This window comes from Aulonocara sp. 'chitande type north' Nkhata Bay, linkage group LG20 (assembly GCF_057382095.1).
Source record: "Aulonocara sp. 'chitande type north' Nkhata Bay isolate Kocher_YH1m ecotype deep benthic linkage group LG20, A_spYH_male_GT1.1, whole genome shotgun sequence".
NCBI classification, from domain to species: domain Eukaryota; kingdom Metazoa; phylum Chordata; class Actinopteri; order Cichliformes; family Cichlidae; genus Aulonocara; species Aulonocara sp. 'chitande type north' Nkhata Bay.
The window spans coordinates 20839318-20865974 of record NC_141363.1 but is presented as its reverse complement, the minus strand read 5'-3'; the positions used below and the strand labels follow the sequence as shown (position 1 = coordinate 20865974).

The 26657-nt window shown below is 42.0% G+C and overlaps 1 protein-coding gene across 1 annotated transcript; it reads right to left on the bottom strand.

Annotated features, from left to right (window-relative positions):
- Window positions 1-1521: 1521 nt before the first annotated feature.
- Window positions 1522-26277, bottom strand: LOC147305529 (uncharacterized). The gene is made up of 6 exons (XM_086277884.1): window positions 25711-26277; window positions 10440-10672; window positions 8745-8931; window positions 8412-8507; window positions 7721-8228; window positions 1522-6796 (listed from the first exon to the last, which is right to left on the bottom strand). Exons 1-6 carry the CDS (start codon window positions 25735-25737, stop codon window positions 5859-5861), a joined length of 1989 nt encoding a protein of 662 aa, XP_086134010.1. The 5' UTR covers window positions 25738-26277; the 3' UTR covers window positions 1522-5858.
- Window positions 26278-26657: the final 380 nt, after the last annotated feature.

Below are 26657 nucleotides of genomic sequence, written 5' to 3'. Positions count from 1 at the left end.
TTTCTCTTTTCTTTTGAGACTGGAACCAGGACATCGCTAACAACCCTGAAACGACCTCTGAAGTTACCACGCTCATGGTTTCTTGATGGAACTGCTTTTTGTTCAGCGGTTACTGTGCGCTGCCTGTGGCACCATGGCGTCTGATCTAAAACCTGTCCTCGGTGACAAACATGGCTGACACTACGCGGAAGAGAAAAGAATTAAAACCACAAATTTCTAATTTACATGCTCGTCTGTGTTTGGAGTTTTCTAGTAACTCCTAACTTCTAATCTTAACGTGTCCGATCATCCCATGCTGAAAACAGATGGCTCAACGTCTGTGTTCATTTTGTTAATTTTGACAAAAACTAGATTGAAATTTATTGACACTTTTGTTGATGAATAGTGACTACATGTTGTGCAGCGGAGTTAGACGTGCACAGTTTGATCTGGGGGGCGGGATTACGCTCACATGCTCCGACAACATGTCAAAGCTTGGGAGGAAGAGAAGAGTAAATTTAACGCTTCGTAAACTGTGTGCAGCAACTTTTACATTTTTACACTTTATATTTTAGTCAACTTCAGATTTAGTCTAAGATGATCCAATAATGTTTAGTCGACTAAAACTAGACTAAGTAAAGGACAAGTCTTCACTGTCAAAGGTAAGTACAAAAATCTTACACTGGTTATAGTTACATAATTAAACCTGTGGTTTTAATTTCACAGTCAAAGCAGGAATATTTATTTCTGTTATTTGCCACTTCGTTACATATGTATGTAACGAAGATTTCACGACTGAAATTAAAACCACGGATCAACATTATGTAACTATAACCAGTGTAAGATTTTTGTACTTACCTTTGACAGTGAAGACTTGTCCTTTACTTAGTCTAGTTTCAGGAGGACCTGGCAGGGTTCAGAGAAACGTGTTCATGACTTTACTGACTGAACAGCCGTTTGGTATTTCAGCCCAACAAACGTGGCAAAAATAAATGGCACTCTTTGCAAAGTAGCTTGTTTTGACCTCCCGAGAGTTTTTCAAGGATGCAGCATCTTTTGAAAACTATGAAATCTTCATGAATTGCACACAGCCATGATAAGCACTATGAAGGTAGAAGTAAATATACCAGTGGCACTGGAGCACCAGACTTGGTTTCTCTTTACTTTTCCGTGCTAAGATAGGCTTCCACACTGATGATCATCTGAACCCAAGAAAAAAAGGAAAGAGCAAATTTCCTTGAAAGTTGTTCATGTTCAAAGCAAAAGCTCAGCTGACTGGAGTTGGCAAAATCTCAAGAAGCTTTAAGGAATCACAGTTAGCAAACTTATCTTCCCTTTTTAGGATTCTCTTTGGTCTGGAAGAAGTTTGGAGACAGACTTTCGTCCGGCCTCGGAGGTTCTGGACAAACTGGCATTGACACTAGCTAAGTATTAACAAATTATTTACATATTTAATTAAATTCTTATTGTTATTAAAATTCACAAGATAAGTACCTGTAGCAATCCCAAGCATGTCCAGTTTTTGGCTCTGCTTTAGCCTGTCAGATGTCCGATCCAAATAAAAGCCCAGGCTGTAACACCCCCCCCCACACACACACAAAAAAGAAAAACAAACACAGGACGACAGCACAAACAGCAGTTTAGGCAATCAATGAAACACTTGTTCTGTGCTAATCAGGTGTTAGCATGCTAGGCTTTGACTGTAATATTAGCGCTTGTATATGCAACACTCAATACGCTAACATGTATGTACACACACTAGCACAGCAGGATGTTGGTGTAAAGCAGAAGTAATCTATTCAAGGCAAAATAAAGGATAAAGTATAGAAAACTACTATGATTATAAAATATACTTTTACACGGTACAGAGATATTCTAGATTGTCCACAAACCAAAGTTACCCTGTTATCTTTGGATAATCACTGCCAACAAACCAGCAAATTCACTCTTCTTCACACACACACACACACACACACACACACACACACACACACACACTGCTTAGAAAAAACCCTCAGATATATTCGTTTGACAGGACCAACCTTTGAAACTCACTTTCTTCCAAATCTTCCCATGAAATATGAAAATAAACAGACATTTTCTCATATTTAACAAAATTGCATTGAACAGTTAGATTATGACACATTATTAAATCATAACATTTAACCCTGATAAACATTTCTTAGATTGTTGAAACCACCAGCTTCCTTCAAAGGTGCCTGCAGTCACATTGGCTCACAGCAGCCCTTGTGACAAGATAACAGAAACCTTGATATCTTGATATTTAATCATCCTCTCTGATCTGAAAATCTACCTGAACGTCATCACTGATAATCTGACAGGCTGGAACAAAGTCTCAATTACGCGTTTACAGAATTAAAAGTACAATAATTAGACTGAATTTGCAGCTAACAGCTGACGTGTAGTGATATGTACCTGTACTCATTCATGTACCGTGTTTGTGTAGTATCATCAGTGTTGTGTTTTCACAGATTTCAGATGCAACAGCTCACAAGAATATAGTGTTTTTGCCTCCTGTGTGATAAGACTGATAGTTCTCTCATGTCTCTAATGGTTATGAAATTATTGCCAGAATGTAGTTAGCTTAGCTAGGCCCGGCTAAAAGATTAGAAATAGAGCCAGTCTAGAAGAGTCTACTTCCTGGTATTTCCACCAGGAATCCAGCCAGGTGAGCAGTAGGGGGCGATCGTGAGCCAATCCTGAATATGTGTAAATGAAGCTCAACAGCTAACACGTTTATTTACACCCGTTTAAAGACAAAAAGGCTATTTTTATTTTAGTATTTCTAACACAACACTGATAATATGCCAGATTTGATATGAAACGACTCTTTTATCTCTCCTTTGATTTTTATTTTTTCTAAATTATGCATCGGTCGTTTAAGGACGGGGCGTACTTTCTCGATGGTTGTGGGAAGCGTAGCTTAACAACAATGGAAACTTCCATTTGTATATAAGAAGCTACTGGTTGCGTCCCACTTCAAAAGCTGTAAAGCTTTCTCAGATTTACTGCAACACAAAACTGTAAAACTCTTGAAAAAATAAAATAAATAAATAAAAGTAAATCTGTTGGCTCAAAGACGTCTTTTAAGAACATCATGGAAACTCGCCAAAGAAAAATGCTTTCTCCAGTAGAACTGGTCTTTTTCTTCATCTACATAGAGCTCCACTGATTATGGAATAACTCGTGAGCGCCCCCTACGCTCTCTGAGAAACAAGGGAAAATGGGTATCCTGGTTAACTGGACACCTGTGAGGTCACAAGGTGTTATCTCAGGTGTGCTGGCAGATTTGGAGATTTTGCTTTATAACATTTGAAACTGAAGTACAATCGTAATAATTTCTATGCAAAACTCCCAACATTCCCAAAATTCCCAACCATGTGCTGCATGTGGCCTCTGTGTGGATTTGTTACTTTTCTTTGTCCCATGTTACACAGAAAGAATTTATTTGATAAACTGATGGATGACGATGAAGCCGCAGGATTTCTGAGGGACAAATGTTTTATGCTTTTGGTACGTTACATAAAAAAAATAATTGTTTGTGTGTTAAAAATATAACTCAGTACTCAGACAGGCGTTTACCAGGAAAATAAACTTTACTTTCATTATTTCATTATATTTAAATTTGAGTTATGTTTAAAAATTCAAAAGGTTGTTTTCAAATAATGACTTTTACAAACAAATAAATAACTGGTTCAGTTTGAATGTTAGGATTACTGAAAAACATACAGATGGATGAGCATGAAGGTGTTATTGGATGTGGGGTTTTCATTTGTATTCTTTAGTGTTGAACAAAGAGCCAAATTGGATATTTTGTATCAAGTCTTCACAAAAAAATATCAAATTGAAAATAATGTCATAGACATCTTTTTGTTAACGGAATAAAACGAACCTGGATTTGAGAAGTTCATACGTGGTGTGGACGGCCTGCTGTTGTTTGTATTTGTCCTTAAATATAAAGTTGTCCAAAGTCAGTCAGTAATTGTGTTAAATAATCGTGATCTCCATATTTACCAAAGTAACTGCGCACTGACAGATTTGTTATCAGTGGAGCGCTCTCAGGGCTACGGTAGATATGATACATCTGTCCTGTTTGATTTCCATGTCTGACCCACGTATTTGAAACACAGAACATTAGGATTTTGGACTTAACTCTGCAAGAATGTCATACGAGAGAAAGAAAATCAACAAATCCGACACTCTGACACCAGGATGTGTTCTGCACTGCAGCTTCAAAAATCATAATATTCATCATCAATTTATAGATGAATCATCAGGACTGGAGAACCAAATGTGAGAAGTGTGCGAAGTGGAGATTCAGCTGAACACAGCGCTGCACAGAGACTTGCGAGGCCTCTCGATGGCGCCGCATTTATTTACACTCCGAGTCTGTGGGAGTGCGTGGAGATTAAAACGGTAAACCACCCAGGATACGCCAGTGAAACGACGGTGTGTTGAAACAGCATCTTAGAGGATTTAGAGGCTGTTTGATCATAAATGTGCAGAAATCCTCTAACAAGCTTAGAGTGAGCAGTTTTGTTGCTTCACACAGTCGACTTTGACATTTTATGGCACAGAAACAAAGGCGGTCAACTAGAAAAGGAGCAGAGACACGTTTCCACAAGGCAACACATCCAGTGGTGTGATATTTGATGCCGGTCGCAGGCGGTCTGGTGTGTGAAGGATCTGACCAGTTCATCGTGCGAGTTAAGAGTTTGAAGCTCATGCAGCTCTTTAGAGTCTATTTACTCGTTCAAAACAGCAGAGAGTCATTTTTATAGCAGGCCCTTGATTAGAGGCTCTCTGCAGATGGTTGTGTTGCTGAAACTGAGCTCAGGAAGGCTGACCGTCTCCAGAACTGGAATGATCATCAACATTTGTGTTCATTTAGCCTTTTCTGCAGAGAGCTTTCTCCCTCTGAGCCCCCGTTTTGGATCTGACCACGCTTTTTTTCTGCTCTTCGGTTGTTTTTATAAACCCAGATGCATTTGAAGAGCTCTGACGCATCATCAAATGAGTCAGAACTTCCTATCAGATATTAAATAACACAGCTGAGATCCAGATTCACTGAGAGTGTGATGTGAGTCTAATGTAACCTCTTAACTTCCGCCGGGAAACTGGAGACCCATTTAGGGTTCTGGGTGGGTTTTCGCCTTTTTCTAGTTTCTGAAATGTGCTTGTTTAGCATCAAGCTGAAGCGTCGCCAAACCCAAGCTCTAATCCTTAGTGGGTCACCAGAAACCATTTGGATGTCTGAGTAGAATTTTAGCTCAGAAGTTTTTTCCTTTACGTCTTTACTCGGTGTGACGGAAATGTTCAAACTTTAGTCCCTGCAAGTCAACATCAGCTTATCTTCTACGGTTCTTTCAGATAGAGTAGCTATAGTAGAATTTATGAAATATTATGACAGTGTATCGTGGCCATTAAACCTTTAAAAAACATGAATGGAGCAAAGAGAGGAAGGTAATCTTCCCGAAAAAACGTATATAATTCTTGGTATTTTAATCCCAGATATATGGATTTGTAATCTAACGTTCAGAGTTATATATTTCTTTGAATGGCAGCGTACCTTGGAGAACTGATTACTGAAAGGTGTAAACTTTTGTCTTAATTTTTCTCTTTATGAGGACTTAAAAGGATATTCAGTGAGATTTATGTTGGCAAATCTTGCAAATTGTGTCCCAATACACAAAGTTTTGTTTTGAAATATATTTAAAATGTGATTTCTATGTGTAACTGAGGCGTGAGTGACCATGAAGTTTGCTGTTTCCAACACACACATTTAATGAATCTGGGTCTGAGTGATCTTGGAGGTTTTGTTCAGTGTGATCAGTAAACGATGACGTATTGCGTTCCCATCAGACAGTAGTGACCGACAGCAGTGGGCTGGGACAAAGCTGGCTGTCGCTCTCCACTCGAGTCCCGTGAGTCAACAGCTCCTCCACCGTTGTCCAATCATCGAGCAGCTTGCTGTTCCTCAGTCGGTTCTGCTTCATGTGGCTCAGTTCCAGCACCGTCTGAGATGACAGTGACCCCTGAATGCCCCCAGTTTGCTCCTCCCCACCTCCTCTCCTCTCTCGGTGTTGGCGTGACAGCGCCAGGTGGCGTCTTCTTTCCGTCCGGCTCCAGTATCGCCCCGCCAACCGTCCATCGTCTCCTTCCTCCTCCCCTAGTCTGCCTCCTTCTCCTCGCACCTCCTCGTCTGTGGTGACCTCACTGCGTTCCCTGGCCAGACGGTACGCTCGGGCCCTGAGCAGCTGATTCCTGACTGACCTCTGATTGGACAGTCTGGAGCGAGGTGAGGGTGGAGAGCGAGGACTACGTTGCGGCGCTCCAAGAGTGCTGTAGAAAGGACTGCACGTGCCCTTTGGCCTGCCAGGGCGGTTCCCGAGGGTCTGAATGCCACGCCAGTCTGACATGCCACTGGAGCCGGATCCAGGGCTCTTAGAGAGCGAGTCCTCCTCCCTGCTGCGGTTCGAGCCCGGGCTGTTTCTCATTGTGTTCTGATGATTGGTCAGACTCGTTTTGTCTATGCTCAGATGACTAGCAGGGTGACAGTTGTTGGGATAGCTGGCCCTGCTCCTGGGCCCCAGTGCATTGCTGGTTGTGTCTGGCTGGTTTGTCTGGGCTGTGTTTGGATCTGTCATGTTGGGATGGCTCGCCCTGCGCCGTCGCTGTCCTTCACTCAAATCTGTTATTGTTCGACTCCTACCTGGACCCTCTACAGTCCCGCCTCCTCTGTGCTGCTGCTGCTCCAACCATAGCGCCCTCCGCTGACAAGGCTCTGTACGACAACCTGTTCAAAGAAAGCTGTGATTAGGCGTTAGATATGTGTCTGCAAGAGTGTTTTTGGATATACTGAAATATGCTTGACGGGCATCTCTGTCCTACAACCCCAGAAACACTCACCTGAACCTGGATTATAAACATATGAGGTGAGACGCAAGTTTGTCAGGTCGTGGTGCATTAAGGATCCGAGACACTGAGCTGGTGACTTAATGCTATTTTGCTAGAAAAGATTGATTCATAGACTATGGGTACATCACACCAGCAAACATACGTGCTTATCAGTGGTAAGTTATGCTTCACCAAAGTCTTTACTTCAGCAACACTGAAGAGTAGACTTCTTGGATGGTCTGCAGCGATCGATGCAGGAGATACAAACACAGCAGAGAGGCTGTTCTCATTAATTCTAGAATGTGAGGTCCAGCGAATAGCTAACAGCTACTATTACCTGTGTCAGCACTCTTTCAAAGTGGCCACTCCCCTAACTTTGAGCCTTTGCTGTATCTAAATGGATGGATTTTAAACCTGATGTGTAGCTTACGTGAAGAAATCCATCTATAGACAAAACTCTACCCAGCTGTTAACCTACCTTTGTGATGCTGTAGAGTTGGGCATTTTAACATGAGCTGTTGGAGCCGCCTCAAGTGATCGTTCAAGGAACTGAAGCTTTGTCCCTGCCTTAATTTTCAGACGCAAATTTAGCTATTTGATTGGAGGGTGTAAACCTGATAATTCTGTGTTGATGTAGTTATGTTTTTCAGGAAAACAGGGATAAGAAGAAAAGACACCCGACGCTAAAGTCACTTTGACCTCTGGTTGGACTGTGATGAAGCCATAGCTCAAAACTTTGACAGATCAGACATAGGTGTGGACAGACAAATTAAAATGACTAAAAGTGGAGATTTTCACAATTATTTTACTGTGTTTTACTAACCGATAGAGGGTGAGGGTGGTGAACGGTGACGAGGTAAAGTGGGACTCCTCTCAGCTCTGTGGAAGTGAACTGTTGTGGTCGTGCTGTTACCCACAGAGCAATGGGATGCTTTTGGTACTCCAGGTTGGGTCATCGGAGTCGTCTCAGGAATCGACTCCAAATCCCAGCGTCCTCTCTGCTCACGAGGGGAGTGGCCTGAACGAAGATGGTGAGCTTGCCGGTGAGTGTGGCCTCCGTGAATCTTGTGTAGCCGTCTGTGCTCCCCAGTGCTGACACTGTGGAAGCCTGAGTCGCTGGGTTCGGAGGAGATTAGGGACTCTGAGGAAGAGGAGGATCCTTGAGAGGAAGGGGTGTGGCCAGGCAGTGATGACATGGCATCTGTCTCAGCTTCGGAGAGCGCTATCCGGTTGTGTGGGCTGTCGGGGCCACAGCCTAACCCGCTGTCAAGCTCACTGAGGGGAAGGTAGCCAAGAGGACGTTCAGACCTCCAGGGCTGACGATAGTCCGACTAAAGAGAAAATAAAAGAATTTAAACTGAGGTTTTTTTTCCAAATCAAACTGCAAAATATGCTGCAAATGCTCCATAACTGCAACATTTACTAATAAAAAATGGAATAGTTAGAGAAACAGTATAACAGAGACAGGGATAGGTCTGAGAAGAGGGCATAGCCTTGATACTGAAACCAGTTACCTGTCTGGGAAAAATTGTCGGGTCCACCTCTTCTGCACCGTAACAGCCAATCAGACAGCTCTCAGAGTTAGGCTGGTAGTGCAACATTTCTTGGCCCTGAAATAGAAACAAAGGTGAGAAAAGAAACTAGTGTGTCTTCATTGGAGAGGGTCATGAGTTAACTTTAGTGCTGAAAGTCTCCCAGACATGACCTTGAAGAGGAGTTCAGTCAGATGTTTTTAAGGGCCGATTTATGGAACAATCTGGAAAGATCGCAGCTAGCGTCATATTTTAGACGAACACATTCAAGTGATATTTCAGAATAAAATGGTGTTGTAAACAAAAACAAGTTACCCGGTAGTCCAGTCTGTCCAGGTGGTCTAAGCTGTAGGACACACTGGGCAGGTAGTTGTTGCCTGGGTGCTGGTCATTTGATGATCTGGGGAGGTATCCATTGGGTGGGTAGGCATCAGGTGGCATCATCATGTGACCATTGGGAGAGTATAGGTCAGGTGACACAGTCATGTGACCATAATAAGGCCTGTGTAGTGAAAGAGATCAGGTCACTTTATATTTTATGAGGAAGAGGAATTCAATAAGAATGTAGGACGCTCCAGTAAAAGTGTCATATATACCTGCTTAAATAAAAACAATACATGTATAGTCTTCATGTTCTAAGCAGACAGGTACTTCAGGAGAACAACCTTCCATGGCCATGAGAGAGACACTCGATGGAGCATCGTGCTGATCTTGCAAACTCAATTTGCCCCAAACCCTCAAGTAAAAAAGACACATTGTCCTTCAATCTGACATATCATGCAAACAGAGGCATAGGATTTATTTTGGTGTTTTTCGTTGCAGTCGTTACACGTCAGCTCATCCCCAAAACTTTTCTAAAAGTTTTTATGATACGTGTTCTCATCCTTGATCCCGAACCCACATTATCTGCTTTGTGGTGAAAGTTTACTTTAGTTGTCCGTGTAGGTTCTCAGTCATCCAGGTCATGGTAAACTAAGGAGCTTGGAATGAAAAGCAACTGGATGTTTCATCTCTCATCTGAAAAGCTTCACCAGTTCTAAGACCAAATGGTGGAGAGTCCCAGATTTTAAGCCCTAGTGGGAGCTCTCCCTTGAGAGGCTCGTTGACCCATTAACTGATCATGAGGTGTGAAAAAGGGTGTGGCTCATTATCAGCAGAGACCGGGTGAAACCATTATCAGGGTGAGTGGGTGTTAAGTCGCCTGGGAAGGGATCTCGAAATTGGATTATAGGTGGCAGACAGTTGGTGTCGTAAGCCACGCCCTTCTGTTCAAGGATGGCCGTCGTTCAGATGGTTTCTTTCAACTAAGCCATCCATGTCCACTGCTGGGAAGGCCTTCCACACCATGTATAAACTTATTCTTAGAGTTCAGATAGATATCTACAACCAGATTAGTTTTATTTCCTTGAGAATAACAAAAAGATATCTAACCATTTGTTTTCAATTTGATATCTATTTGTGAAAATGTGATACAAAATATCCAACTGTCTGCCACCTATAAGCCAGTTTTGAGATCCCTTCCCAGGCGCCTTAACTTCCACTCACATCTTGTGTCTGTTGGTCTCAATAAGTTACATGATAGCGTGACGCAGGGACTCACAATGGTTTCACCTGAAACCTCTGCTGATAATGATTCGGATAAGAGGTGAAAACATCTTCAAGAAACGTAAAGAAGTTCATTTCCACTTTCCTTAGTTTAGCTTCAAACTTTCAACTCATCCTCTTGCCATCTTTTAGTCCTACGGCCAACATCTTATCCAGTTTGCAAACACCTTATTCCCAAAATCGGACCTAGGTTCCAAACTTTGCACCATTTAATTCTTTTCCTTCTCTATAAAAGTCTCTCATACTGTGAAAAACACAAATTTCTCTATTGTCATGAACGTATGGGGTTGGGGCGCTGACTTGGTTATCAAGTCAGATCTTGGCTCCTTAAAAGTAAAGAAAACTGAAATGTTTTTTACTTAAATCACAAAAATGATGCTGTCAGAATACGACAGGAGTACGTACCCTGCAGTGTAGCCGTCTCCCTGACTTTCCTCTCCCTCCATCAGCCCCATGGCTCTCAGGGCCTCCCAGTGTCTCTCGGTGGGGACGCTGCACTCAATTGCACAATGGGACCTTCGCCTCCTGTGACCATGCCCCCTTTTAGCTTCGACCTGCACAGCGACCGGCTGGCCATACTCGTCCACGTAGTGAAGCTCCTCTCGGTGTCGGTGGTGAGCAGGTTCACGAGTTTTAGCCTAAAGACCAAAAAAACATGAAAGCACTGCAAGCTTAAGAAAAGGTGGAAATGGACATCAGTAATTTGGTTCCTTCTATAAACCATTATTTATATTTTCAGCCACCCGAGGTTTCTGCCGTGAAACATCGCAGTATTTCGTGGAGTAGTGATAAAGCAGATAGGCTGCATAAAGACACAGAGGCAAAGTGGGAGTTTGGCCTCCAATACAAGGTCAGTCAGTGCTTTTGATCCAACTGTTTGGCATGCCTGACTACAATTGCGTTACATAAAGTGGCAAATGATTCACACTGTCTTTATATAAAAAAACGAGCCATTTTGCATAAGTTGGATAACAAAAGAGAAAAGTTTGGAACTGCAGCAAAGTTTTTCCTTTAGTACTGTGTTTACTGTGTTTACTGTGAGTGTGTTTTTTAATGGAAACAGATGTTTATTGAATATAAAGCCTCTGACCGATGACCCTCTATGACACCATCAGCTGTGTCTCAGAAGGCTCCATGCAGTATTCATGTAAACTGGAATAGTTATTACACCAGACAAATAAAACCACTGGGTGATGAATAGATCGTGTAAACACACTGGTACTGCTGTCCAGGCTCCTGTGCATGTTCATGCTGATCTCGCTCTACCTCCAGGATGACCCTGCTTTCATATCTGTGGGATGCAGGTGAGCTCGGCTGATTGGTTGCTGTTTTAGCTTGCTGCAGGCCTGACGCTTGAACGCTGGCTTCCCTCCAGCTCCTGTGGGCTCTCCTCTTTCCACCTCCAGCCAGCAAGCAAACTAGTCACTCAGCCTGTGTGTAGGATGTTAACTGATATCTGCCCAAAAATGCAACAGTCCAGGTTTGGTAGAGGTGGGTGGCATCTCTGTGTAATCCTCTATTTCTTCTATTTTGCTGAGTTAGGAGTTTATTCTTCTCTTTTATTTCATTAGGTATGTTTAGGATGTAGTCAGGGGTGAACTGAAGCAAAACTTCCTTCAGCGAGTTTGAGTCTATCCTCAGTCACACAGAAATTTTTATGCTAACCTTGCCTCTGTAGAGCTGTCACGATATCACATTTTCTCCAACAACCATGCAAACTCACTATGAATACACTGACAGCACCGATGTTCAGAAAAGTTAGCATAGACCTTATAAACAGAGAGTGTTAATGCAGGCTGCATTAACACGACTGTGTATGTCTTTGGATGCATGCGGTCTATAGGTGAGCGTGACAGAGTTGTGCTGAATTTAAATGCCCTGAAACTAAACTACAAACACAGAAAGTCGAGAAGGAAAAAACGCCTCTCCCTCTACTGCACGCTCATCTTTTCTCTTTTCTTTCCCTTCAAGTTTAAAAGCAGATAACTGCCTCTCCCTGACCCCGGTTCTACTAAAGATCTCCTGTTAAAAGCACGTTCTTCCTCCCCACCATCCCCAGCTGCTGGCTCACAGGAGATCCAATCATTATAAATCAGTCCTATTTTATTTTGTAATCTTTGGTTCCTGAGTATTCTTGTAGTATTCCTTTGACAGTTTTCCCTTATTTTTTCAGCCCTGCCATCACCTGTTTAATTAGCCACACCTGTTCCCAGTCAGCCAATCAGCTGTGTCTCCCCCTGCTTCTCTTTGTTCCTTTGCCCGATCCCCTCATCTTTTTAAAGGTTTGGTTTTCCGGCAGTTCCCAGTGCTTTAAGCATTCCTCATGTTCCTGATGATCTTGTGCACGGCCTTTTTGGATTCTCTCTTTTGCCTGCCCCTTGCTGGAATTATTTGCTCTGCTAGCTGACCCGTGCACGACCTCTGCCTGGTCAAAGAATTTTAGTCTCTTTGCCTCCGGGGTCTTGCATTTGGCTCCTCTGCTCAGCGAGCCCTGCACTAACAGTGTCGGGTACCTCAGTCTATAAAGCCCCTTCAGATGACTTTTCTCTATATGGATGCAAATGAATTCACACAGTAAAAGACAAAAAGATTTGCCTTTGTTGTTTTAATTATGCTATTAAGAAAAACTGTGAAAATCAACAAGTAATGCTGCAAACTATTGAACGCTTCCCTAAATAAGGAAGTGTTAGACGTGAAAGGCTGAATGATGGAGAGTTCAATAGAACTGAAACCAGCATAACGGAGGTCTGAGTTTATAAATGGAACAAAGACGAGTTCACTGAAAAATCGAGAAAGATTTCAGTTGAGTGACTCACATACAAATAAGGCCAGCTGTACCAGAGACGCACGATAAACACTGAGACGCCAGACTGGGAAGATTTGAGATAATAATGAAAAAGCTTCGACTCAGTAAATATTCTCTGCTGCTCGTTTCTGAAGGAGAAACATTGGCTGAGATTTTGTTTGGCTAGACCTCGAAAATAACACAAGTCTGGAGATCAGGCTGATCACAATATCTCATTTTTACAAATTAATTAATGAAGATATGATTTTGAAAAATAACAGCAACGATGTTATCAGTCAAATCAAGGTTTAACTTTAACTTAGGATAAAATGAGACCTGATCATACAGATTTTAAATATGAGAAGTTTCTTTATTAATTCCCAATTATTTAATTTAGAATTAGCTTTTTCAGTGCTGTATACCATTTTATTTATTAAAATACAACAAATAAGATCAAGCAAGCTCACTCTGTCCAGAGTGGATCGTCCTGTCCAGTCAGAGCATAAAAGGACCACTCACGCTCCGAAGGACAGGCAGTCATTAGGTCGGCTAAAGCCAAGTGATAACAAAACCCCCGTGTAACGGTGCAGCCTTGTGTTGGAACGTCACATGTGAAAGTTAAGATGCAGCGAAGTTACAGAGAGGCGGCATCTAGGTCAGGATTCAGCCCCCCGTAACCTCTGGACCAGCACTGGAGTCTTTACTCTCTCAGTACAAGGCATGAGGTCTCTCTCTCACACACACACACACACACACACATACACACACACACACACACACACACACACACACACACACACACAGGCTCACAGAGCAGTCAGAGAGTGATGTGCTGTACCCTGGAGAAGTGTGTCGCGCTCCACTGCACTTTGACAGTAACACAGACTGATCTCTCTCCCCTCCCTTCATCTATCCGTCGCTCTCTGCTGTTTGTGATGCTTTGACTCAGTTTTCAGTCTCAAAGTGCAAAACTCTGCAGAATGCAGACATTCGTCATTCTCAGCACAAAATCACAGTTAGCATGCAACAAGAGAAAACAAGTGTCACATGAGGAAGGCTTGGTGAATCTGGGTCCACCAAAGTTTGATCATCAGAGCGCGAGTCACTGCAATGCAAAATGTCAAACTAGGCTATAAAGATAAAAACAAGTCTGATACTCAGCCTGCTGTCTTTTAAAGTAGATGATACAAGAGAGTCAAATTTATTTATACAGCATCTTTCATACAAAAGCTGCTCAACGTTCAGAGACGAAAAGATAAAAGCATTAGGACGAAACAAAAATGCAATAAAGTTTATATTTTATGTAAAAGCTACAGAAAAAAGGTTTTAATCCTGATTTCAAATAATACACTCTTTGTTTTATTCCACAAACGTATGTTACTCTCATTCTGTAATCTGTAGTGGAATACATTTTAAAAGCAACCTTCCCAACACTGAGCTCCATAATCTGAGCTAAAGAAAGCATATAAATATTAAAAGGAAGCAGTCCAACAACAGAACCCTGAGGAACCCACACGTGACCTTTATTTGGCCAGAATTATGGTTGTAAAATGACAAAAAAAATCTGAATTTGTCAAATAAAAGTCAAACCAATTAAGCGCAGTTCCTGAGAGTCCCACCCGTTTCTCCAGCCTATCAAGCAGCACTGAGATGAAGCACTGCTATGACTGTAACTTTTGATGCATCACTATTACGCTGAATAAAACTGTGATAAGAGTGGTGTCAGCGCTATGATGGGGTCAGAATCCAGACACTGAGAAGATTGTTCTGAGGGAATTTGCTGGTAAACAACCGTCTCAATAACCTTTGCCAAAAACGTTAATTTAGATATCAGCTGGTAATTACTAATTACTGAGACATCCAAGTTGGACTTTTTTAAAAGAGGTTTTATTACTGCATTTTTCAGGGTCTTAGTAAAATGCTGTGATTGCAGAGATGTATTATCTATCTGTAGTATTAGTGGGCAATATATCAAAGGAGAAAGTTGTAGATTTCATCTATTTAGCAATTTCTGTCAAAGATATGAGGTTTAAAGGTTTATTATTAAGTTATTATGTTATTACTATGTCTCTTGAAATGGAAACACCAACTGGTTGACTTGTCTTTTGTATTTTCTCAGTAAAAAATGCTGCAAAATCATTACATGGTTTATTAGACGATAACTCAGAAGGAAGTGGTGGCAAAGTTTTTGTTAGTCTATCAATAAACTAAATAAAACACGAGTGTTATTGACATTGTTATTGATGATCTTTGAGAAAAAGGACTGTCATGCCGATTTTTTACTTTTGATTATAAATCTGAAGATGTCTTTATTAATATTGTAATGAGCCTGCACTTTAGTTTTCCTCCACCTACATTCAGCCTGTCTGCACTTCCTGTTCTGAGTTCTAACCATTAAATCATTGATCTTTTCCCTCCACGGATAATTTTGGTCTTAATTGGAGCAACAGTATCCATAACAGTGAGCAGACTAAGGTAAAAACCATTTACAAGATCATCAGCAGAATCCAAAAGCAAAAATGATGGAGGTATATAAGCCTCAATAAACTGTGGACAGGTATTGTCACTGATACGTTGATAACTTCATCTTTACCAGTGATTTTAAACACGACACAATAATGATCTGAAAAGGCTGCATCACTGACCACAGTGTCAAATACATTTAAACCTGTAAAGATCCAATACTCTTCTCTGAGGGCCTTTAACTTTCAGATTAGTGCAAAGCTCAAGCCCAGATTACCCAGATCTTCAGGATCGGATGCCAAGTCTGCGTTAATGGTGCAGTTTGAGGCTCCACCCCATTCATTGATGAACGATTATCCAAATCTTCAGGATGGGATGCTGAATCGTCCATTGATGCTACAAATCTGTTCACCGATAGGTTTATTCTTTGTTTGCTTAAATACTCAAATGAACATGAAGCATCAAAGGTCAAAGGTCACTCAGTCTGCTCTTCAAGTCGATTCATTCGTCTACATGGTAACATGCACTGTGCTCACAGTATTATTAACAGCTTATTGGCACATAAACCATAAAGTGCAACACACACATTTCCCCCGATTTTTCCCGTTTCTTTAAGACCATGCATGCCAGCTGTTTCCTCAGGAATCTCCCAGAATCTCTGACTTTTAAAAAAAATAATTGGTAAACACATATTAGTAAGTCTTACGTGTTTGTCGTGTTGCCAGAAACACGGTCCACACACTAAATACAGTTTATACCCATCTGTCAGTGCAACCTGGCAACACACAACCCGGTTCATTTGTGCTGCTGGTCTCAGGAACACCACTGTTATTTGCTCACAAAGGCGAACTGAGCGTGTGTTTTTGCCTTTGGTATAGTTGGAAAGATATTAATCAAGCCAAACTTCTGGCATTAAAAACTTATAACTGAAATATGGTAAAAAGACAATATAACTTTATAAACATTCATGAAAATATCCACGCTGGACAGCTAAAAATGGCTGTGACTCGTCTGTGGTTGGAAAAAGGCGGGTGTGCAAAATACAACAATGAAAAACAAAGATGCTGCAAAATCAAACGATTTGGGCAGCAGGAAAATCATTTCACACATCATCCTGTCCCATATCATTTTCATTTTACAAGTATTATTATACATGAAGTCACATGTCAAGTGCCTTAAGGACACGCTATGAGAATTAGCCTGGGAAAAACACTTTCCACAGCTTTAGTGCAAAGACTTAGCATCAGTTTTGTATTTCAGGTAAACGATACAAAGCTGCTGCCAGATGCTATTTAGTCACACTGATTAAATATCAGAGTTTTAAACTGCTCCAAAAAGGCACCAACAACACAAACACAGCTGGAAAGAGACTCCAGCTGAGCCGAGGTCTGTCAGACAGCTTAGAGCCGATTTTCCTTCTAAGTCCAGGAAGAGTCAACAACAAAAACAACTTCCAACATACCCAGAACCAAAACTGTGTTTTGTAGCAGGAGACCAACATGTTAATTTGGGCATTTCAACAGAGGAGTCGGTGGGACTGGCTCACGTTTTGGATAAACAGGTAAGTTTCATCGTGGTAGCCTGGCTTTCTTAGTCAGTAAAAATAGGACCAAACGTCTGACTGACAGCAGACTGATTTCTCAGGTTGTTAACGAACCATCAGACCACTGATGCTCACACCTAACGTCAGTCTGAGCTTCTGTGACATCACAAAACTGGAACTCTATTCAGATTTGTAAGAGCCTGATGTCGTTGGCTAATGTGCTGCATATCAACGTACATCATTTAATGTAGTGTTAAAACCATTAAAAATAAACTTGTGCTTTTTTTAAAGAAAAAAGGTTAAACGACATCTTGCTGAACCCAAAATAAAGCACACGTAAGGCTTCACAGTAACATATACATGCTGCTGATGAGCTGAAAATCTATAGTTGAGGTGGTGTTCGTCCTCTGACTATGCAGCCTGACAGATGCAGAAATACTCAGGAGCAAAATAGATCATGAGCTCTGTGATTTGGGTGAAGTGGAAGTGAGTCACATTTTCTTTTGTGTCGTACACACAAAGAAGGTCGTTTTTTATGAAATGATTGGACAAAACCCTGAAATGTTCTGGTACGAACATGGAGGCTTTATCTGAAAGCATCTAAATTTGTTATCATGTGATTTATCTCAGTTATAATTATCAGAATCCATGTTTGATCAGTGATTTGTGAATTATGCCGCTGACACAGTGTACTGTGCAGCCACGGGGAGGACAGAGCAGCAGCACCACTCTTTTATGTCAAACTGTCAGTCTCTGTGCAGTCACATGCCACGCCCTGCTTTGCAGCCTTAGATTCCTCCGATCACGCACAAAGCGTGGCTTTCTGCTCTGTTTCGTGTTAAAGCGCTGTCAGCACAGACAGGTCAAACATTCACATGCAGCTTTAGGGGCCATGAAAGAAGATCCTGCTGATCGTCTCCAAGAAAAACCTTGAGCTTTCACCTGGCATGTGAGCAGAGAGTCAATATGGACCGATTCAGTCACAGCACCAGTGGGATGAAGTTGAAATGACATCCTGGGCACAATCGTGTTGGTTCTTCTTCTTTTGGCTGCGCTCTTTAGGGCTCGCCACAGCATCCATCTGACCCTATCCCCAGCATCCTCCTCTGCCACACCAAACCTCTGCACGTCCTCCTTCACAGCATTCACGAATCCTCTCTGGGGTCTTTTCCTCCTTCTTACATCTCCATAGTCAGCATCCTTTGTCTAATATATCCACTATGCCTCCTCTGCACTTGTCCTTGCCAGTGCCCTCTTTCTTAGACATCTCCACTTCCTCCTTACTGATCCTGTGTAGTTCATTGTCCTCCATCTGTCCCCTCACCTCGCTAATTTTCTGCATTCATCAGCTCCCATCTTCTAGACACACTCTCTTCACTCATTTGCACATGTCTGTGGTTAACCACCCTAACTTGCTGCACATCCTTTCCAGCCTGATTTTCCTTCCCAGTCTTTTTCTCCTTTCTTAATGCCCAGTCTCACACACAGCTACTAAGCCTTTCCTGCATGCCTAGCCTCAAAGTAGTCTTGTCAATCTCTTCATCTCCCTGGAGTAGTGTAGTTATTGATGGAAAATCTATTTAGGAAAAAATACCTACTGTGCACACAAGACAAAAGATTTTTGGATGGGTCCACACAGGGATCTATAGGGGTCGTGAGACTGCACGAGTTAAGGACAGTAATCACCTCTTGTTGGCTCTTTTGATTGGAATTTTTGCTGATTGCTGATTGATACGGATTTTTATGGACAGACTGAAGCATTAGATTTGAATTATCTGGTACTGTTTTCTCATCGTTTAAATCTTATTAGCCTGTCAGATGTTCCACAGGGGTCAGTTTCAGGCCCAGTCTTGTTCTCCTTATATATCCTCACATCCTCATAGAGCATGTAAGTGAGATGCATGGTTCAAGTTGTATTTCTTATGTTAATTACTTACAGATATATCAATGTCAATGTCTTAAGGACTTTGCAAGGTCAAAAATTAATTTCCTCCAACTAAACTCAGAGAAAATGAAATTGCTGACCACGAGTTTTGGCCCATGCCTGAACAGATTCTGGCATTAGCTGATTCCCTGAAGGTAAATTTCATGGCAGTTGTAAAACTATCCTAGTGATATGTATAAGATGTAACTAATGAAAGGATATAGACAACTGATGAAAGTTGCAAAAGTGTGTAATCATGTTGGTCTGGATTGTCATTTTGGTGATCAGCTCAGAAACTCAGAAATCCTCAGACTAAATGGAGGGAGATACTAAAACAGCATCAAAAAATGTGGCTCTCATTGGGCGTGCAGCACAACCAAAGCAGCAATCATAAATAAGGCATGACATTACCGGTGTCATTGGGGGATAGTTTCATGGTGTTCAAAAATCTCTAAATGTGGGCCTGTTTGATCAGACACAGTGAGAGGAAATCCCTTCTTCTTCCAGTACTGGAGCTACTCCTCAAATACTGTAGTGTAGTGCAAGGCTGCAGTGGAGGAGTCTACAATGTAGGTTGGTGCATGGATTATAATAATTCTTTAGGTTGATGATGATGATAAAACTGTCGGTACAACTCGTAGAATCAAAGTTGAAGGAAAAACCAGAAACGTTATCAGTTCACATTCAACGAAAATGCTGTGCCTTTTGAAACATGTTGGCTGGAACTGTAAACTTTGAAGAAGAGGCTAAAAACTGACCAAATAATGAGCACAGTTAATAATTATTAAATATACTGTCCAGCAAATATAGTGCTATATCAAAGCTGTTTACTGATCTGTTGAAAACTACAATTTATTGTGTATGTTTAACTAAATAGCACAAAACTTAATGTGTCATTAAGTTGAATGAGTTAACCCTCGGACCTGAGAATGATCTATTACATAAAAACATGATATCAGACTAGCAATAAACTACAGCCCACAAGAAATTAATGCCTTATTTCTTGACAAATACATGTCAAGCAGTTACCAAGGCCATAGAGTGTTAATTTAAGTGGTTGAACGAATACATTTGTACAAATATCAGCAGATGTAATTTTGCACATAAATTCATTTATATGTATAAAATATTTCATGTAAAGCTGTTTCTGAGCCAACATACAGTTTCACCTTTTTAAGTAGGGACCAGCGTAACTAACGCTTGCCCTGTCCTGCTAGAACTTAGTGCAGTGTTTGATACTGTCGACCACAATATTTTATTATTAAAGGTAAAGAGTCCTCTTCACACACTGAGGTTAATTATGGAGTTCCACAGGGTTCAGTGCTAGGACCAATTCTGTTTACATTATACATGCTTCCCTTAGGCAGCATCATTAGAAGACATAGCATACATTTACACTGCTATGCAGATGACACCCAGCTCTATCTGTCCATGAAGCCAGATAACACACACCAATGAGTTAAACTGCAGGAATGTCTTAAAGACATAAAGACCTGGATGGCTGCTAACTTTCTGCTTCTTAATTCAGATAAAACTGAGGTTATTGTACTCGGCCCTGAAAAGCTTAGAAATATGGTATCTAAGCAGATTCTTCCTCTGGATGGCATTACCTTGGCCTCCAGTAACGCTGTGAGTGCTGCAGCAAGAGTCCTGACAGGGACTAGAAAGAGAGAGCAGATTTCTCCTGTTTTGGCTTCCTGTTAAATCCAGAATTCAAAATCCTGCTCCTCACATACAAGGTCTTAAATAATCAGGCCCCATCTTATCTTAATAATATTAAAGTCATGGAAAGGACTTTCACGTGATCAAATAGTTTAATTTAGCATTATTTAATTCTGTTATTCCAACTTAATTAATGATGAGCTTATTCACTGCAGTTGATTGAGTTGATGCAAACCGTGCAATCACGTTAGTCCAACAAAAGCACTTAATACTATTGGAAAGCTATTTCTTAAAGTGGAAATCCTTCCCACAATTATTTTAAGTTCATTCAAAGAGTTGTTCTTTGGAGTGATCAACAAAGTTTAGAGGCTGGTTAAAATAAAACTTTAAAGAATGTATTAAAAAACTCACATATCTGTCACTACATCCTTCACTCACTATGTGTTTATAGACCTCTCTGCATTCAATCATTGGTTGCTATTAATCTCTGTCTCTCTTCCACAGTGTGTCTTTTGTCTTGTCTACTTCCTCTCACCCCAACCGGTTGCAGCAGATGGCCCCGCCCCTCCCTGAGCCTGGTTCTGTCAGAGGTTTCTTCCTGTTAAAAGGGAGTTTTTCCTTCCCACTGTCACCACATGCCTGCTCACACAGGCTCGTCTGATTGCTGTCTCTGTAGGATCAGTATGAAGCACATTGAGCTGACTATTGTTGTGACTTGATGCCATATAAATACAAATGAATTGAATTGAACTGTAATGTAACAGATTACTTTTAATTCCCCTTACTGGAGGTTTGATTCTTACAATCCAAGCGGGCACCGGTCTCCTTATTACAACAACTCGTGTTTTCCTCTCTGGTCTCTATTTAAAGTCTCGTGTAGACTGATATGTGTAGTGACTGTCTGTAAACACGCAGCATTTCATGTCTCATGTGTTCATGAAGTGCACTGATCAGGTCACCTCAGCAGGCATCAGCTTGAGTTATGACCTCCCTCCTCTGTTTGTCTCTGCCTGTTTTACCTGTGTGTGTGTGTGTGTGTGTGTGTGTGTGTGTGTGTGTGTGTGTGTGTGTGTGTGTGCGTGTGTGTGTGTGTGTGTGTGCGTGTGTGTGTGTGTGTGTGCGTGTGTGTGTGTGTGTGTGTGTGTGTGCGTGTGTGTGTGTGTGTGTGTGTGTGTGTGTGTGTGTGTGCGTGCGTGCGTGTGTGTGTGTGTGTGTGTGTGTGCGTGCGTGTGTGTGTGTGTGTGTGTGTGTGTGTGTGTGTGTGCTGCGCATCATCTGATAAGGTGTTTGTTTACATGCACCACAGCGTCAGCGCATCCAGGAGAAAACCCTCTCCGACATGCGTTCCCAGATAATCGTATGTTCCAGAGTTCTGAGATGAACAGGAGCCAGAAAACATTCATGCTGCAGATTGTTCAGCTCCGCATGAAGGCGAGCCTTTTGATCATTGAGGCGTTCAGCCAGGAGATGTGGTGCTAAATGAAAACACGGCTAACTCGCTGACAACAATTACTGAGATGTGGCTTCTTGCTACAACAGGCAGCGAGCAGGAAGGAGGAGCGCTCAGTCACCAAGACAAACGGGAACACTTTCCAAGAAAAACTCCCAGTGACGGCTGGTCTGTAGAGCTGGAGCGCTCTTCTTAATGTTTCCTTGTGCTATTCAGGCTTTACGTGGATAATAGAGTGTTAAAAGCTTTTAAGAGAGTGATTTTCTTTTCCCCCTCTTATACAGTAGTCACCAACGGAAGTCGCGGTTGGCAGGTTTTGGGTTAAGAAAAGAAAAAGATCTTTGTAGAGTCAGATAAGATGCTCCATATCTGTGAAGTCAGTTTATTAGAGGCACATAAAGAAGGAAAAACATGCTGACCTATATTCAGATCGCTGCCAACGAGCTCAAAACTAATTAGGGAAATTATGGGGTTAATTAACATAAGATTAAGTATTTATCTTTCTGCAAAATGAAATAAAATAAATCCTCCATTTGTCTGGAATGATGGTTTAAGGTTTTGTGCAGAATTCTGATGGAAATATGGAGACCAGAACAGAAACGCTGGATGACTCATCCCTCACTGCTTCAGTAAGTCAGATGACAAACTTGATTTTTTTGTCACATGGGGGAAGCAGGGGCCTTATTTCCAGGAGGGTTAGGGGGGTTATGACCCCCCAATAATCAGATCCAACCAGTATAATGATGAATTATCTTGCATAAATAGGCTGTTGATTTTCTTTACTCATTTCAGTTATTACCAGCACAATAGTTGCATGTTTAATCATCTGGGAATTTACCCACATTTATTTATTTATTTAGACAGAGATCTTAACCCCCCAATGTTCAGCACAAAGTTACGCAGATGGGAGGAAGAAAACAGCGAAAATCCAAATCTACAGTTACAGACTGTTCGAAATAACCAGCAAAAAATACTAAAGATTTCAAAACCAAACGCTGTGTGATAATGAAACAGATGCTTTAGGTGCGCAGGTGTATTTGTAGATCGACAGATGATGAATGCTTGGTCTAAACTTCTACTTTCACTTCATATTTGATGCAACATGATCTTTATCTTGTAAATAATGGCCCGCAATCACGATCATGATTGGGTGATTTAGTGCAGGCCTGTTCCTTGGATTCCTTTTCTAACCCTCCTTAATCTTCATTTCTAGTTTCGTGCTGCTAAAATGGGGATGCATCTGTACTCACTCCCAATGTCTCACATATGGACAGTTGATCAAGACCCGTCAGCATCAGCATAACATAGTTTTTCTACAGGTAAAGACCGTGAACGTCTTCTTAAACTTCATCAAACAGCGAGTAAAAAACAAAGCAAAACGAAGCTTGAGACCTGAGCCACAGTCCCCCGGTTCCCTTTCTCCTGTGTAGGCTTTATGGCTCCTTTTACGCAGGAGCATTTGCTCAGATTTGATCTCATGCAAATGAGATTGGGTTTTAATTACTTGCTCTTTATGGCCCCTCAGGCTTGTGAAAAATAACCGTCTGAACTGAGTAGTCTGGGTGTCTCGTGCACATTCTTACATAGTCAGGATTAAGAGAAGATCTCTTAGTGAAACATTCACAGCACTTCAGCTCACGTCTAGATTCTGGAAGTGCAACCAGCTCAAACGTTTTTCTGGGCTCGCAGATCAAATCAAAGATTAGCCTCGGAGTGTCAGGTCTTCATCTTCAGCAGACATCAGACCAGCAGCTCTCTGAAGCTGTATTTGACCCATGCATGAAGTGCCTGATGAGGCTGTTTGAAGTTAATCCAGCACATTTCCAACCACAGCTTCTCTGCCTGAACGCGCTGCTGACAAATACAAGACCACAAATTAATTTTGTTAATCAAGTTATTAAGTAACAACAATGAAAACACCACCAAACAGTCTACAGGCGCACTAACAACTCTGAAAAGGTTACACTTGTTTCTCCCTGGTTTTACAAACCTCCAATTAATAATGAACAAGTTCTCATGTAAACACCACCATAATGGCTTTAAGTGAAGCACACATTCATAGCATTGCATGTGTAAATATAACTTATTTATAGGAATGAAAAGAACAAAGCATGCTTCATTTCAGGACACACACAGCACTGAGACGTTCTCTGCAGAGATGAGATAACCTGCTGGACGTGACCTCAGCTGATCTCTGCAAATCAGGCCTTTGCTTCAGCACAGCAGTGAGACTGGAGCCACTGTGGGTAAAACACTCGTGACAGCCTGCTTGGAGTTTGTCAAACTGCATTTAAAGGACAAAGTGCAAAGAGATTTGTTGATTTGATGAGACACAAACTCCCAGGCACTGATCATCACTCAGTGAACCCACTGGTGCAGCTAAGCACGGTGGAGGCATCATCATGCTATAGGGGTGCGTCTCAGCAGCACAAACACAGAGACCTGAGTGGGTTCACCTTTCAGTACCACAGAGACCTGGAGTAAACCAACCAGACAACACTGGAGTGCCTTCAGCTGCAGCGTCACAGGTAAAGTCCAGACTTTAAACCCAGAGCCTCAGTGCACCCAGCACAGGCAGCATTTTAAAGGTTTACGTAGCCATAGTTAACAGTCCTGCTGTCAAACTTAGTGTTAAGTTAAAGGTTAAGCTTGGCCAATGACATTACCCTGATTTATTAAACTTTTGATTCCACAGTCGTCCCGAATTTACAAAGACTTAAACCTGGCGATTAAAGAATAAAGTCTTCAGAGAAGTGTCTTGATGCATCTCAACCATCCAGGAAAGTAAATCTCCAAAAGTTGATTCTGTTCATTGGACGTAGCGCTTTGTGGGAGAAACGTTTCTGAAGGAACTGAAGGACCAACGGGCTGGGAGGTCAAACCTCCCAGCCCGTTGGTCCTTCAGTGGGCTGTTTCAGTCATTATGCAAATGTACTGTTTATAAGACTGGGGAAACCTGCAGACAGCTGAGACTGAAGAAGTCACCTGGGTGAGTGACGAAACGTTTCTCCCACAAAACGCTACGTCCAGATGAACAGAATCAACTTTTGGAGATCTTCAGAGACGTGTTTTTACAGCCACGGGCTTCACCTCCTGCTGACCATCAGAGAGACTACAAGGCACATCTACAGTAGCCTCAGTTTTTAGACACAGAAATCATCTTTCATACTAAGGTTCTGAGGTTCTGCGAGGAGAATAAGATACACTTCTTACCCAAAATACTGGAAACTACCACTGCTGCTAGAGAAGCTTCTACAAAAGACTAAATTAGTTTTAGAATACTTTTTAAACGGCAAACAGGAGTGTTTGATTTTTACATAATATTAATAATAATAATAGAATTGCAAGAAGCAAGAAACACTGACTGAGACTCATTGAAAAAGATGTGAGTGTAAAGTGAAGGGATGTGAATACTTTATGAATCCTGGACGTGTGTGTGCAGCTCACTCACTGCTTTTCTTTCTGCCTCCTCATCCTTTACAGAAACACACACACACACACACACACACACACACACACACACACACACACACACACAGTCAGATAACAGCCTTTAGCCTTCAGTCATCAGAGCTTCTCTCTCAGCTATTGTCTGGGTTCATTCGTAATATCTGGGTTAGGGATTTGTGTACATGTGCGTGTGAGCAGGAGTGTGTGTGTGTGCATACAGTAAAGGTGTGTGTCTACATCTCCACAGTGATATAACAGAGAGCAGGTCATCCCAGCAGCCATCACATCTCATTTACCCACCCTCCTCCTCCTCCTCGTTCTCCTCTCTTTCTCACCCCCCTCTTTGTTTATCACTCTCTCTCTCTCAGACCCAAAACACACCTGCAGAAGCTCACTCACCTTGGTCCGAGTGAGACGGCAACCCATTCTGCCTTTGCCCTCGGACAGGTCAGAGTTAGGAGGAGCAGAGAGCAGAAAATGGTGAGTATGACAGGAAAAGAAAAGGAATAAGATGCAGAGATCAGATGAAAGAAACTGCAGAGGAGAGGAAGGAAAAGGGCAGAAGAGGGTTCAAAAGCATGAGAACGAAAGACAGCGAGAGAATAGAAAGAAAGAGAGAGAGAGAGGGAGTTTGTTGAGCCTCGTCCGCCCACCAGCTCACATCTCCAAACTCTGAAAACCCACAATCCCTGGCTAATCAGCTGTCCTCCTGTGCTGCTGAGGAAACTACAGCTCCCATGATGCTGCGGTGTAAACAGCAGCAGCAGTCGGTGGGAAGCAGGTCCATCGCATTAAACCCCTCTCTCCTCAGGAATGAGAAATAATCATGGGCGAGCAAACTGCAGCAGGAGCAGCACAAAGCGGGACGAGCGAGACAGAGGAGAATGAATGAAAGAGAGAGAGAGCGGTACATGTAAAGAACAGAGCTGTCTTCATCTGACTGCTTCTTCCCTTTCTCTCTGTGTTCTTCTCTCTCTCTGCAGCTCGGCTCCTGCTGGCCAATCACAGTGGCTGGATGCAGGAGGAGGGAAACATTTGCTCTGATTGGTCAAAGGAAGTGTCAGCTGAAGCATCCATTCAACGTTTTTCTCTCCCCTCTGCTCCTCGCTCTTTCTCTCGTTCTCTGTATTTTGCTGGTCTGTCCTTGTTTCACTCCCTCTTCTTCACACGGTGCTTTTTCTCTCATCCCCATCTGTCTCAGAAAGCCCACAGCATCGACTGTGTGTGTGTGTGTGTGTGTGTGTGTGTGTGTGTGTGTGTGTGTGTGTGTGTGTGTGTGTGTGTGTGTGACTCCACCAGACCCTTTTTAGCCTTCATAACGCACATGTTCAAAAATGAAAGTGCAC